At 39.9% G+C, this 15611-nt stretch overlaps 2 protein-coding genes across 5 annotated transcripts in view; one reads left to right on the top strand and one right to left on the bottom strand.

Moving 5' to 3' along the window:
• ttyh3a (tweety family member 3a) overlaps nucleotides 1-5201 on the bottom strand; it is a 75510-nt gene extending 70309 nt beyond the window's left edge. The window contains exon 1 of one of the 3 annotated variants that reach the window (XM_061982032.2): nucleotides 4803-5201. The gene's annotated coding sequence lies outside the window, so the exon portion shown is untranslated. The remainder of the gene's footprint in view (nucleotides 1-4802) is intronic. The other 2 variants (XM_061982034.2, XM_061982035.2) reach the window with 2 other exon arrangements.
• A 62-nt stretch (nucleotides 5202-5263) lies between these two features.
• The window catches only part of snx8a (sorting nexin 8a), a 42646-nt gene continuing 32298 nt past the window's right edge, over nucleotides 5264-15611 (top strand). Inside the window, exons 1-4 of one of the 2 annotated variants that reach the window (XM_072916015.1) lie at nucleotides 5264-5461; nucleotides 5583-5649; nucleotides 8295-8422; nucleotides 10921-11050. In XM_072916015.1, coding sequence (XP_072772116.1) covers nucleotides 5613-5649; nucleotides 8295-8422; nucleotides 10921-11050 — 295 coding nt within the window. In that variant the 5' untranslated portion in view covers nucleotides 5264-5461; nucleotides 5583-5612. Of the gene's footprint in view, nucleotides 5466-5582; nucleotides 5650-8294; nucleotides 8423-10920; nucleotides 11051-15611 lie in introns of both variants that reach the window. The other variant, XM_072916016.1, reaches the window with a different exon arrangement.

The raw sequence follows: 15611 nt of genomic DNA, 5'->3' as shown, positions 1-15611 counted from the left end.
GTCGCTCTTGCTCTTACTAAGAGACCCTGGATAATTTGCCAGCTATCATTTTGTGTATGTGAGTGACAGTAAGAAAAGCTCTGACGGAATTAGTTTAAAACATCAGACATATCTTATTTCCATTTCTCCTTTTGAATGTGCGTAATCCCTTTCCAAATACTAACAATAAAGACTCTTTGAAGTCTCAACATGTGTTAAGGAGTGTGCTTGCTAGCATCGTTTAGTAAGTAAGCTAGCAACCAAGCACCACTAGTACTAGCAACTAGTTAACTTGAACGTTTTTCTTCTTCGTCATTCTGTCCGTGCGGTTTGTTTACATCCTGCTGAGCGGATCCAATCCGTGTCACGGTTCGTTATTCGTAGTCGCTCTTGCTCTTACTAAGAGACCCTGGAGAATTTGCCAGCTATCATTTTGTGTACGTGAGTGACAGTAAGACAAGCTCTGACTGAAACAGTTTAATAAACATTACTTTTGAATGTGTGTAATCCCTGTCCAAATACTAACAATAAAGACCCTTTGAAGTCTCAACATGTTGTCTAGGAGTGTGCTTGCTAGCATCGTTTAGTAAGTAAGCTAGTAACCAAGCACCACTACTAGTACTAGCAACTAGTTAACTTGAACGTTTTTCTTCTTCGTCATTCTGTCTGTGCGGTTTGTTTACATCCTGCTGAGCAGATCCAATCCGTGTCACGGTTCGTTATTCGTAGTCGCTCTAGCTCTTACTAAGAGACCCTGGAGAATTTGCCAGTTATAATTTGGTGTACGTGAGTGACAATAAGAAAAGCTCTGACTGAAACAGTTTAATAAACATTACTTTTGAATGTGTGTAATCTCTGTCCAAATACTAACAATAAAGACCCTTTGAAGTCTCAACATATTGTGTCAAGGAGTGTGCTTGCTAGTATCGTTTAGTAAGTAAATAATAAGATAGCAACCAAGCACCACTACTAGTACTAGCAACCAGTTAACTTGAACATTTTTCTTCCTTGTGAAATGTCAACAATACAACGTTTATACAACAGATAATTAAGAATATTGAGGATGTTTGCTTTGTTCATACTCGCAGTGAGGTCCTAGTTAAGTCGGCAGCTAACGTTAGCCGGTTTAGCTCTAGTTAGTAGGTGATAACGAGTCTCTTTTGTTCCTCTACTTAGTAAGTGATAACGATTCTTTTTTGTTCCTCTCGTCATTCTGTCCGTGCGGTTTGTTTACATCCTGCTGAGCGGATCCAATCCGTGTCACGGTTCGTTATTCGTAGTCGCTCTTGCTCTTACCAAGAGACCCTGGATAATTTGCCAGCTATCATTTTGTGTATGTGAGTGACAGTAAGAAAAGCTCTGACTGAATTAGTTTAAAACATCAGACATATCTTATTTCCATTTCTCCTTTTGAATGTGCATTACATCTCTTTCCAAATACTAACAATAAAGACTCTTTGAAGTCTCAACATGTGTTAAGGAGTGTGCTTGCTAGCATAGTTTAGTAAGTAAGCTAGCAACCAAGCACCACTACTAGTACTAGCAACTAGTTAACTTGAACGTTTTTCTTCTTCGTCTTTCTCTCCGTGCGGTTTGTTTACATCCTGCTGAGCGGATCCAATCCGTGTCACTGTTTGTTATCCGTAGTCGCTCTTGCTCTTACTAAGAGACCCTGGAGAATTTGCCAGTTATAATTTGGTGTACGTGAGTGACAGTAAGAAAAGCGCTGACTGAAACAGTTTAATAAACATTACTTTTGAATGTGTGTAATCCCTGTCCAAATACTAACAATAAAGACTCTTTGAAGTCTCAACATATTGTGTCAAGGATTGTGCTTGCTTGCATCGTTTAGTAAGTAAGATAGCAACCAAGCACCACTACTAGTACTAGCAACCAGTTAACTTGAACATTTTTCTTCCTTGTGAAATGTCAACAATACAACGTTTATACAACAGATAATTAAGAATATTGAGGATGTTTGCTTTGTTCATACTCGCAGTGAGGTCCTAGTTAAGTCGGCAGCTAACGTTAGCCGGTTTAGCTCTAGTTAGTAGGTGATAACGAGTCTCTTTTGTTCCTCTACTTAGTAAGTGATAACAATTCTTTTTTGTTCCTCTCGTCATTCTGTCCGTGCGGTTTGTTTACATCCTGCTGAGCGGATCCAATCCGTGTCACGGTTCGTTATTCGTAGTCGCTCTTGTTCTTACTAAGAAACCCTGGATAATTTGCCAGCTATCATTTTGTGTATGTGAGTGACAGTAAGAAAAGCTCTGACTGAAACAGTTTAAAACATCAGACTTTCGTTTCTCCTTTTGAATGTGCGTCATCCCTGTCCAAACACTAACAATAAAGACTCTTTGAAGTCTCAACATGTGTTAAGGAGTGTGTTTGCTAGCATCGTTTAGTAAGTAAGCTAGTAACCAAGCACCACTAGTACTAACAACTAGTTAACTTGAACGTTTTTCTTCTTCGTCATTCTGTCCGTGCGGTTTGTTTACATCCTGCTGAGCAGATCCAATCCGTGCCATGGTTCGTTATTCGTAGTCGCTCTTACTAAGAGACCCTGGACAATTTGCCAGCTCTCATTTTGTGCATGTGAGTGACAGTAAGAAAAGCTCTGACTGAAACAGTTTAACAAACATTACTTTTGAATGTGTGTAATCCCTGTCCAAACACTAACAAAAAAGACTCTTTGAAGTCTCAACATGTGTTAAGGAGTGTGTTTGCTAGCATCGTTTAGTAAGTAAGCTAGTAACCAAGCACCACTAGTACTAGCAACTAGTTAACTTGAACATTGTTCTTCTTCGTCATTCTGTCCGTGCGGTTTGTTTACATCCTGCTGAGCGGATCCAATCCGTGTCACGGTTCATTATTCGTAGTCGCTCTTGCTCTTACTAAGAGACCCTGGAGAGTTTGCCAGCTATCAATTTGTGTATGTGAGTGACAGTAAGAAAAGCTCTGACTGAAACAGTTTAATAAACATTACTTTTGAATGTGTGCAATCCCTGTCCAAATACTAACAATAAAGACTCTTTGAAGTCTCAACATATTGTGTCAAGGAGTGTGCTTGCTTGCATCGTTTAGTAAGTAAGATAGCAACCAAGCACCACTACTAGTACTAGCAACTAGTTAACTTGAACATTTTTCTTCCTTGTGAAATGTCAACAATACAATGTTTATACAACAGATAATTAAGAATATTGAGGATGTTTGCTTTGTTCATACTCGCAGTGAGGTCCTAGTTAAGTCGGCAGCTAACGTTAGCCAGTTTAGCTCTAGTTAGTAGGTGATAACGAGTCTCTTTTGTTCCTCTACTTAGTAAGTGACAACGATTCTTTTTTGTTCCTCTCGTCATTCTGTCCGTGCGGTTTGTTTACATCCTGCTGAGCGGATCCAATCCGTGTCGCGGTTCGTTATTCGTAGTCGCTCTTGCTCTTACCAAGAGACCCTGGATAATTTGCCAGCTATCATTTTGTGTATGTGAGTGACAGTAAGAAAAGCTCTGACTGAAATAGTTTAAAACATCAGACATATCTTACTTCCATTTCTCCTTTTGAATGTGCATTACATCCCTTTCCAAATACTAACAAAAGACTCTTTGAAGTCTCAACATGTGTTAAGGAGTGTGCTTGCTAGCATAGTTTAGTAAGTAAGCTAGTAACCAAGCACCACTAGTACTAGCAACTAGTTAACTTGAACGTTTTTCTTCTTCGTCATTCTGTCCGTGCGGTTTGTTTACATCCTGCTGAGCGGATCCAATCCGTGTCACGGTTCGTTATTCGTAGTCGCTCTTGCTCTTACTAAGAGACCCTGGAGAGTTTGCCAGTTATCATTTTGTGTATGTGAGTGACAGTAAGAAAAGCTCTGACTGAAACAGTTTAATAAACATTACTTTCGAATGTGTGTAATCCCTGTCCAAATACTAACAATACAGACTCTTTGAAGTCTCAACATATTGTGTCAAGGAGTGTGCTTGCTAGCATCGTTTAGTAAGTAAACTAGTAACCAAGCACCACTAGTACTAGCAACTAGTTAACTTGAACATTTTTCTTCTTCGTCATTCTGTCCGTGCGGTTTGTTTACATCCTGCTGAGCAGATCCTATCCGTGTCACGGTTCGTTATTCGTAGTCGCTCTTGCTCTTACTAAGAGACCCTGGAGAATTCGCCAGTTATAATTTGGTGTACGTGAGTGACAGTAAGAAAAGCTCTGACTGAAACAGTTTAATAAACATTACTTTTGAATGTGTGTAGTCCCTGTCCAAATACTAACAATACAGACTCTTTGAAGTCTCAACATATTGTGCCAAGGATTGTGCTTGCTAGCATCGTTTAGTAAGTAAGATAGCAACCAAGCACCACTACTAGTACTAGCAACTAGTTAACTTGAACGTTTTTCTTCTTCGTCACTCTGTACATACAGTTTGTTCACATCTTGCTGAGCGGATCCAATCGTTATTCGTAGTCGCTCTTACTAAGAGACCCTGGATAATTAGCCAGCTCTCATTTTGTGCATGTGAGTGACAGTAAGAAAAGCTCTGACTGAAACAGTTTAAAACATCAGACATATCTTATATCTTACTTTTGTTTCTCCCTTTGAATGTGTGTAATCCCTGTCCAAATACTAACAATAAAGACTCTTTGAAGTCTCAACATGTTGTGTCAAGGAGTGTGCTTGCTAGTATCGTTTAAGTAAGTTAACTAGCACCACTACTAGTACTAGCAACCAGTTAACTTGAACGTGTTTTCTTCTTTGGTGTAATGTAAACAATTCGCATGCAACATTTATACGACAGATAATGAAGAATGTTTGCTTTGTTCATACCCTCAGTGAGGTCCCAGTGAAGTCGGCGGCTAACGTTAGCCGGTTTAGCTGCTAGTTAGTAGGCGATAACGAGTCTCTTTTGTTCCTCTCGTCATTCTGTCCGTGCGGTTTGTTTACATCCTGCTGAGCGGATCCAAATCCGTGTCGTCGTCGTCGCTCTCATTCCAGCGGCTTCGACAAAGGCGAGCCTTCGACTGGGATCTCCATAGATCCGGACTGGATCTATCAAGCGACTCGTCTAGTTGACTAAAAGATCTGGTTCACATCCGCCCTTCTTCCTCCTCCTCCTCTTTTGCCTCGTTGAGCTTGAAATGACACATCAGCGCCCCCCAGAGGCTTGACTATAGCAAACAGTGGGCCGATGACGCGTTCAAGTGACGTCGGAAAAATGCAAACTACACACAGGATTGCGTGGTGACTTTTTTTTTAAGGGTGTTTACGTGTAATTGGTGAAACACGGCACACGTGATATGTGGGGGGATTAATTAAACACGCACAAAGGCAGCTTTTTAAGGGTATTTACATGAAATGATAAGTGGGGGAATTCCTAAAACCCGCACTAGAGCAGCACATAAATCTAACTGACGTGACAAGAGGAAGTGGAGCGAAATTAGACGACGACAGACCAAACATTAATGGCGAAACTCTACCTCAAATAAGTTAGTTATGTCACTTTATATTACCCCGTGTCCTTCTGGGACCTGGACTTTAACCAGAGCGGCCTACAACTTTAAGAAATAAATGACTTGTTTTTTTTCTTTCCCGTCTTCTTTCCTGCAGGAAGTCACATGGAGGTATTGTGGCGCTCACATGACAGTCCGAGCCATGGCAGCGGAGATCAATGAAGGTACAAAGTGTCCTTTTCTGACGTGCGCACGACTTTTGTGCGCCTTTTTTGTTTGTTTTTTTTGCAAGAGATTATTGTTAAATGCATTTCAAACAATGTCGTCTGACGTGCGGGTGAGGTAGCCGAGCGTGCTTGGAAAAGAGCAGAGTCGGTTTTTGGCTATGTGTGTTGTGTACGTTTATTTTGTTTTACTCCAATGAACTTGCAGTAAAATGGGAAACAAAGTAAAATTGTAACTAGGGGAGGTTTAATTTGATATATTTTAGGCGGACCATATTGTGAAATCCCTAAAAGAGGACACATATATGCGTGCCAAGGCCGGGACAAGGTAAAAATTTGCCAATTATACTCGAACTTGCTTATTTATTTTTTTTTTTTTTTAATTAAATCAACATAGTCGAACAGTCATACTCGAACTTGCTTTATAAATAATATATTTATTTAAATAAAGCATTTTTTCTCCTCTGTTGACATCAGTGTTGGTGCTAGGAATTTTCCAAAATGGGGTACCTGGGACCCAATTTTGTCATAAAAATGGGGTCCCACTTTTTTGTAAGCGTTTTGAAAATAAATGATAAACGTATGCATTATCCCAGGGTTCAGCAACCCGCGGCTCTAGAGCCGCATGTGGCTCCCTGGACCTCTTTCAGAGATGTGTAAAAAATGGAAATTTCCATCCATCCATCTATCCATCTTCTTCCGCTTAGCCGAGGTCGGGTCGCGGGGGCAGCAGCCTAAGCAGGGAAGCCCAGACTTCCCTCTCCCCAGCCACCTCGTCCAGCTCTTCCTGTGGGACCCCGAGGCGTTCCCAGGCCAGCCGGGAGACATAGTCTTCCCAACGTGTCCTGGGTCTTCCCCGCGGCCTCCTACCGGTCGGACGTGCCCTAAACACCTCCCTAGGGAGGCGTTCGGGTGGCATCCTGACCAGATGCCCGAACCACCTCATCTGGCTCCTCTCCGTGTGGAGGAGCAGCGGCTTTACTTTGAGCTCCTCCCGGATGGCAGAGCTTCTCACCCTATCTCTAAGGGAGAGCCCCGCCACCCGGCGGAGGAAACTCATTTCGGCCGCTTGTACCCGTGATCTTGTCCTTTCGGTCATAACCCAAAGCTCATGACCATAGGTGAGGATGGGAACGTAGATCGACCGGTAAATTGAGAGCTTTGCCTTCCGGCTCAGCTCCTTCTTCACCACAACGGATCGATACAGCGTCCGCATTACTGAAGACGCCGCACCGATCCGCCTGTCGATCTCACGATCCACTCTTCCCTCACTCGTGAACAAGACTCCGAGGTACTTGAACTCCTCCACTTGGGGCAAGATCTCCTCCCCAACCCGAAATGGAAATTTTTTTTGTGTTAATATATTTTCTGACACAAACCTTCCTACCGGTAATTGATAGAAACCGCACTGTTTATGTTATACATGCTTCACAGAGTATTTGGCAAGCACCGTTTTGTCCTACTAATTTCAGCGATCTTTGAACTCGTCGTAGTTTGTTTACATGTACAACTTTCTCCGATGCTGCCACAGAAAGACGTGTTCTATGACACTCCTTCTTTGTCTCATTTTGTCCACCAAACGTTTCATGCCGTGCGTGAATCCCATACTTGCCAACCTTGAGACCTCCGATTTCGGGAGGTGGGGAATGGGGGGGGGTGGGGGAGGTGTCGTGGTTAAGAGGGGAGGAGTATATTTACAGCTAGAATTCACCAAGTCAAGTATTTCATATATATATATATATATATATATATATATATATATATATATATATATATATATATATATATATATATATATATATATATATATATATATGTGTGTGTGGGGGAAAAAAATCACAAGACTATTTCATCTCTACAGGCCTGTTTCATGAGGGGGGGTTCCCTCAATCATCAGGAGATTTAAAAAAAAAAAAAAAAAAAAAAAAATCTCCTGATGATTGAGGGAACCCCCCCTCATGAAACAGGCCTGTAGAGATGAAATAGTCCTGTGATTTTTTTCCCCACACATACATATATTGCGCTCTACTATGGTATCGAGCACTATTTTTTGGATAACCTTATTAAGACATATATATATATATATATATATATATATATATATATATATATATATATATATATATATATATATATATATATATATATATATATATATACTGTATAAATAAGAGAAATACTTGAATTTCAGTGTTCATTTATTTCCACATATACACACACATAACACTCATCTACTCATTGTTGAGTTAAGGGTTGAATTGTCCATCCTTGTTCTATTCTCTGTCACTATTTTTCTAACCATGCTGAACACCCTCTCTGATGATGCATTCTGCTTGGTCTCCTTGTTGTGTGCGCAGTTGTGCACTGCACCCTCTAAAAGCCCTAGATGTTAATGTCACATATGCATGTAGAGTAGATGACAGTATTGCCCTGTTTAAGAGAGTTGTTTTGTTTTTAACCCCTTCTTAACCCTGGACGTACATTGAAAATACACGCAACCCTAACTCAAAATGCCGGACATTTGAGGCATTTAAGAAACTCCGCCCTGACAGCTCCGCAAAAGAAGACATGTCCGGTGAAAAGAGGACGTATGGTCAGTCTAATATATCTGTTTTTTTTATACCATTTTTTCTTTTTTAAACCAGGCTCAGTGCCTGCCTATTACAGAGAAGTCTACGAGGCCATCCGCTGCAGGAATGATGAAAAAGTTCAAGTGGAGGTTTTCCATAGGTTGCTGGAAAGGACAAAACTCTCCAAAGCCGTTCAAGCCCAGGTAAAGTGCCACACACACACACACACACACGCTCAACATATGGTAGTGAGTTCAATTTAACCAGTCTCAATGCTGCAATGATTAATGCCACCTTTTTATTTAATGCATCACAGGGTAACAAAACTAAAATAAAACTACGACACACAAAACCAGTGAAGTTGGCACGTTGTGTAAATGGTAAATAAAAACAGAATACAATGATTTGCAAATCCTTTTCAACCTATATTCAATTGAATAGACTGCAATCTGGAAAACATTTATTTTTTGCAAATATTAGCTCATTTGGAATTTGATGGCTGCAATATGTTTTTTAAAAAGCTGGCACAAGTGTCAAAAATTACCGAGAAAGTTGAGGAATGCTCATCAAACACTTATTTGGAACGTCCCACAGGTGAACAGGCTCATTGGGAACAGGTGGGTGCCATGATTGGGTGTGAAAAGCATCTTCCATGAAATGCTCAGTCATTCACAAACAAGGATGGGGCGAGGGTCACCACTTTGTCAACAAATAGTTTAAGAACAACATTTCTCAACGAGCTATTGCAAGGAATTTAGGAATTTCACCATCTACGGTCCGTAATATCATCAAAAGGTTCAGAGAATCTGGAGAAAACACTGCACGTAAGCGATGATATTACAGACCATCGATCCCTCAAGCGGTACTGCATCAAAAAGCGACATCAGTGTGTAAAGGATATCACCACATGGGCTCAGGAACACTACAGAAAACTATTGTCAGTTGGTCGCTACATCTGTAAGTGCAAGTTAAAACTCTACTATGCAAAGCAAAAGCCATTTATCAACAACACCCAGAAACGCCGCCGGCTTCGCTGGGCCCGAGCTCATCTAAGATGGACTGATGTAAAGTGGAAAAGTGTTCTGTGGTCTGACGAGTCCACATTTCAAACTGTTCTTGGAAACTGTGGACGTTGTGTCCTCCGGACCAAAGAGGTAAAGAACCATCCGGACTGTTACAGGCGCAAAGTTGAAAAGCCAGCATGTGTGATGGTATGGGGGTGTGTTAGTGCCCAAGACATGGGTAATTTACACATCTGTGAAGGCACCATTAATGCTGAAAGGTACATACAGGTTTTGGAGCAACAGGTTGCCATTCAAGCAACGTTATCATGGACGCACTAATACACCCCCATACCATCACAGATGCTGGCTTTTCAACTTTGCGCCTATAATAATCCGGATGAATATTTTCCTCTTTGTTCCGGAGGACACAACGTCCACAGTTTCCAAAAACAATTTGAAATGTGAACACGTCAGACCACAGAACACTTTTACACTTTGTATCAGTCCATCTTAGATGAGCTCAGGCCCAGCGAAGCCGGCGGCGTTTTCTGGGTGTTGTTGATAAATGGCTTTGGCTTTGCATAGTAGAGTTTTAACTTGCACTTACAAATGTAGCGACCAATTGTAGTTACTGACAGTGTTCCCCGAGCCCATGTGGTGATATCCTTTACACACTGATGTCGGTTTTCGATGCAGTACCGCTTGAGGGATCGCTTACATGCGGTGATTTCTCTAGATTCTCTGAACCTTTTGATGATATCACGGACCGTAGATGGTGAAATCCCTAAATTCCTTGCAACAGCCGGTTGAGAAATGTTGTTCTTTAACTGTTGGAAAATTTGCTCACGTATTTGTTGACAAAGTGGTGACCCTCGCCCCATCCTTGTTTGTGAATGACTGAGTATTTCATGGAAGCTGCTTTTATACCCAATCATGGCACCCACCTGTTGTTACCAATTAGCCTGCTCACCTGTAGGATGCTCCAAATAAGTGTTTAAAGAGCATTCCTCAACTTTCTCAGTCTTTTTTGCCTCTTATGCTAGCTTTTTTGAATATTTGCAAAAAATAACAACGTTTTCCAGTTTGAACGTTAAGTATCTTGTCTTTGCAGTCTATTCAATTGAATATAAGTTGAAAAGGATTTGCGAATCATTGTATACCGTTTTTATTTACCATTTACACAACGTGCCAACTTCACTGGTTGTGTATAATTAAAGTTTTGGTGATACAAAAAAATACTCATGTTTTCAAATGAATGAATTATTGTGTTATTAATCGTGATTACATTATCAATCAAAATAATCGTGATTAATATTATATATATATATATATTTATTTATATATATATATATTTTTTTTTATTTTTTTTTTGCCATAATCGTCCAGCCTTACTAACAAGCTCCAGTAAATATTTGAAATGGGGAAAATAAACCCAAGAAAGTTGATAAAGCGTCTTTTACAATCTTCCCAGCCAGGCGAACTTGACCCTGTTTTGTTTTGAGGCATATATTATTCCAGAAACTTTCAACTGCACTTCAAACTTATCACAATGATGATAGTACTAACAGTATTACATGGCTGGTCACAATTCATGTTCACAGTGTACTTTCTGCAACAAAGGACAAGCACAGTTGTATTTAGATGTGTGTGCTGCGGAGGGACGGTGACACACTGTCTTGTCTGTCTTTGTCCTTCAGATAGTGGAGCACGTCCACTCTACAGACGGATTCCTGAGCAAGCTGACACTCTATAAAATGCTGGCTTTAATTGCCATCGCTCAGCAGGGGAAGCAGCCCAGTCCCAAAGTCCTGGAGAACTACACACAAGGTGGATAACCGCATAAAAATGTTTTTGCTTAGTTAGTAGTTCGGTCGTCACGATGGTGGGTGTCAAAGCTCAAGCTTGTAAACGCTTTTGCAACTCATTGTTTTAACAGCATACAGAAAGTGAAAGATTTCTATGTTAAAAAAAAAGACTACCGTATTTTTTGGACTATAAGTCGCAGTTTTTTTCATAGTTTGGTGCGACTTATACTCAGGAGCGACTTATGTGTGAAATTATTAACACATTACTGTAAAATATCAAATATTATTTAGCTCATTCACGTAAGAGACTAGACGTATAAGATTTCATGGGATTTAGCGATTAGGAGTGACAGATTGTTTGGTAAACGTATAGCATGTTCTATATGTTATAGTTATTTGAATGACTCTTACCATAATATGTTACGTTAACATACCAGTTGGTTATTTATGCCTCATATAACGTACACTTATTCAGCCTGTTGTTCACTATTCTTTATTTATTTTAAATTGCCTTTCAAATGTCTATTCTTGGTGTTGGCTTTTATCAAATACATTTCCCCCCAAAATGCGACTTATATATGTTTTTTTCCTTCTTTATTATGCATTTTCAGCCGGAGCGACTTATACTCCGAAAAATACGGTAGATGAAAAATTGTAAGTGTCAATAACCTGTACAGTTAAAAATCAAAAGATAAACATTGTTAAAACAGGATTCTCAAATTTGCAGCCCCATATTTTCTGGCCCTCTGATTAAGTGTAATTAGGGCCCGCACACCCTGGGCGACAAATAGTTATGGGCCTGCTGCAATGCCAGCAGCCCATATTATTATTATTGTTCATACTTCAACTTTTATTACCGTATTTTTCGGATTATAAGTCGCAGTTTTTTTTTCATAGTTTGGCCGGGGGTGCGACTTATACTCAGGAGCGACTTATGTGTGAAATTATTTACACATTACCGTAAAATATCAAATTTTACTATTTAGCTCATTTACGTAAGAGACAAAGCCAGGGGTCGGCAACCCGCGGCTCCGTGGTCACTCTGATGCGGCTCAGCTGCATACTTGCTTTGCTGACCCTCCCGATTTTTCCGGGAGATTTCCGAATTTCAGTGCCTCTCCCGGGGCAACAATATTAAAGATTAAAGATTAAAGTACCAATGATTGTCACACACACACTAGGTGTGGTGAAATTTGTCCTCTGCATTTGACCCATCCCCTTTGATCACCCCCTGGGAGGTGAGGGGAGCAGTGGGCAGCACGTGATGGCAATGCCTTTAGCGTCCGATTTTACACTATCACATGTTGTATGCGGGCTCTGCCCTACACACGTAAGTGACTGCAAGCCATACTTAGTCAACAGCCATACAGGTCACACTGAGGGTGGGCGTATAAAACAACTTTAACACTGTTACTAATATGCGCCACACTGTGAACCCACACCAAACAAGAATGACAAACACATTTCGGGAGAACATCCGCACCGTAACACAACATAAACACAACAGAACAAATACCCAGAATCCCATGCATCCCTAACTCTTCCGGGCTACATTATACACCCCCGCTACCACCAGACCCCGCCCACCTCTTACCATAATATGTTACGTTAACATACCAGTTGGTTATTTATGCCTCATATAACGTACACTTATTCAGCCTGTTGTTCACTATTCTTTATTTATTTTAAATTGCCTTTCAAATGTCTATTCTTGGTGTTGGATTTTATCAAATAAATTTCCCCAAAAAATGCGACTTATACTCCAGTGCGACTTATATATGTTTTTTTCCTTCTTTATTATGCATTTTCGGCCGGTGCGACTTATACTCCCAAAAATACGGTACACTGTAAAATTTGCAGTGGTTTTTACAACTTAAATGAGGGGTGTCAAACTCGTTTTCACGGAGGGCCACATCAGTGGTCTTGTAACTGAATAATTTATGGATATAGATGTATTGGAATTCACCCCATGTTAGTATTGTACAACTGCCTGTGCATTAGATTAATAAATTGTTTTAAATACTGTAAAAAAAATCTTTAAATTTTGCAGCAAAAAACTCGCAGCTCAGTCGCCCCAATGTTACTGTAAAATTTAAGTTGTTTACAGCATTACTGTAAATTGACAAACGGTAGTATAACTTTTTTACAGTAAATATTCGGGCAACTGAGCTTTTTACCGTAAAATCTATTGTCTATTTTACAGTGTAGAATTGGATGGATAGCTTGATTTGAAATCATAAGCCAAGCAGATATTTATTATTTTTATTTTAACAAAAAAATGTTGACATATTTGTTGCATTATTAGATAATATTAAAGTTTAAAAGATATAGTGTTGTGTGCAAAACATGTATTTTTTTCTGTCAAAATGAAAAGAACGAATACATTTACAAAGAAATATACTTTTATATTATTTCAAGGCTTTCATGGCCCACTTTAAATAACATATGTGGGGGTTCGTTGGCCGGTTCGTCTCGTATTAGACAAAAGGTGCGTACCTATTCAATTGGCCCATTTTTTGTTTTTGTTCGTGAATAGTGTTGCCATGGTAACACAAAATGTTCCCAATTTAGGGTTCCGCCATCGGCACGAACGAGACCTTTCCAACGGTATAACATATGTGGGGGTTCGTTGGCCAGTTCGTCTCGTAGTAAACGTAAGAGAAACGTGCGGAACAAGAATACCGTATTTTTCGTATTATTAGTCGATCCGGAGTATAAGTCGCACCGGCCGAATATGCATAATAAAGAAGGAAAAAAACATATATAAGTCGCACTGGAGTATAAGTCGCATTTTTGGGGGAAATGTATTTGATAAAAGCCAACACCAAGAATAGACATTTGAAAGGCAATTTAAAATAAATAAAGAATAGTGAACAACAGGCTGAATAAGTGTACGTTATATGAGGCATAAATAACCAACTGAGAACGTGCCTGGTATGTTAACGTAACATATTATGGTAAAAGTCATTCAAATAACTATAACATATAGAACATGCTATACGTTTACCAAACAATCTGTCACTCCTAATCGCTAAATCCCATGAAATCTTATACGTCTAGTCTCTTACGTGAATGAGATAAATATTATTTGATATTTTACGGTAATGTGGTAATAATTTCACACATAAGTCGCTCCTGAATATAAGTCGCACCCCTGGCCAAACTATGAAAAAACTGCGACTTATAGTCCGAAAAGTACGGTATACAATATTGCAGTCCAAAACAGAAACATTTGTCCATCCATCCATGTTCTACCGCGTGTCCCTTTTGGGGCCATGTAAACAAGTACTAAACAATTATAGTTGCTTATTATTTACTAGGGATGTCCCGTTCCGATATTTGGATCGGATCGGCTGCCGATATTTGCCAAAAATTGCGTATCGGCAAGGCATGGGAAAATGCCGATCCAGATCCAGTTTAAAAAAAAAACTCCGGTCCGTGTTTTCCAACGCACCGATTTAAATAATACATTCCACTTTTCTGCTGCTCCCTAATTTCCGTTCCGCATTTTCCAGCACACCTTCAACACATCCACAGGTCTGTGAATTCTCACGCAGTTGCTTTTAGCTGCTGGCATTGCACGTCAGGCTCTTCTCACTCTTTCCTGTGTCTCCCTCTCACAGACAGCAAGTGCACCTTCTTACACACGTCACATACTGTCACGTCATACGTCACATACGTATACGTCCTCCCCGAGCAGAGAGGTAGCAGCATGGCTAACGTTAGCTGTGATGCTAGCGCAGCCGTGCGAGCAACGCTCCCTCTAAGGTGCTCGCCTGTGCAATTGCGCACTGTTTAAGCGTCCTCTGCGCATAGCAAATCTATGCCACGCACAAAATCAAATAAAAAAATAAGCGCATAACAATTTTCGACACACGGACACGACAGAGAAAGCAGTTTTCGTCATCATTGTTCAAATATTGTGACGTCTGTCGAGACGCGTATCTCCATTCGGTGCCACACGTCCACACCATCAAAATGCCGAGACAAAAATTTCCACATCAACACCGTATGGAAAAAATTTGTGATTTTTTTAGTTGTGATTTCCTTCTCTGCATGAAAGTTTAAAAGTAGCATATATTAATGCAGTATGAAGAAGAATATTTTAATGTAGAGATGCAAGCCTTGAAAGAAAAATTTGAAAATCAAGACTACATTTCCTGCAAATGGGTGCATTTCTACCCTATATTTTAACTTTAGATTTATTCTCATATCAAACTCTTTTGGCTGTCTTTTTGACACTTACATCCGGCGCCCCCCTCCACACCCTGGATTACAAATAATGTAAATAATTCAATGTGATTATCTTGTGTGATGACTGTATTATGATGATAGTATATATCTGATAGTATATATCTGTATCATGAATCAATTTAAGTGGACCCCGACTTAAACAAGTTGAAAAACTTATTGGGGTGTTACCATTTAGTGGTCAATTGTACAGAATATGTACTTCACTGTGCAACCTACTAATAAAAGTCTCAATCAATCAATCACAACACATAGAATCATCATCCTGCTGTGATTATATGCATCAAGCGTTCATTCAAGGCTAAGGCAAAATATCGAGATATATATTGTGT

The sequence above is a fragment of the Nerophis lumbriciformis genome, linkage group LG24 (genome assembly GCF_033978685.3).
Source record: "Nerophis lumbriciformis linkage group LG24, RoL_Nlum_v2.1, whole genome shotgun sequence".
Classification (NCBI taxonomy): Eukaryota; Metazoa; Chordata; class Actinopteri; order Syngnathiformes; family Syngnathidae; genus Nerophis; species Nerophis lumbriciformis.
The sequence above is the reverse complement of the archived record's forward strand: the minus strand, read 5'-3'. Positions and strand labels throughout refer to the sequence as shown.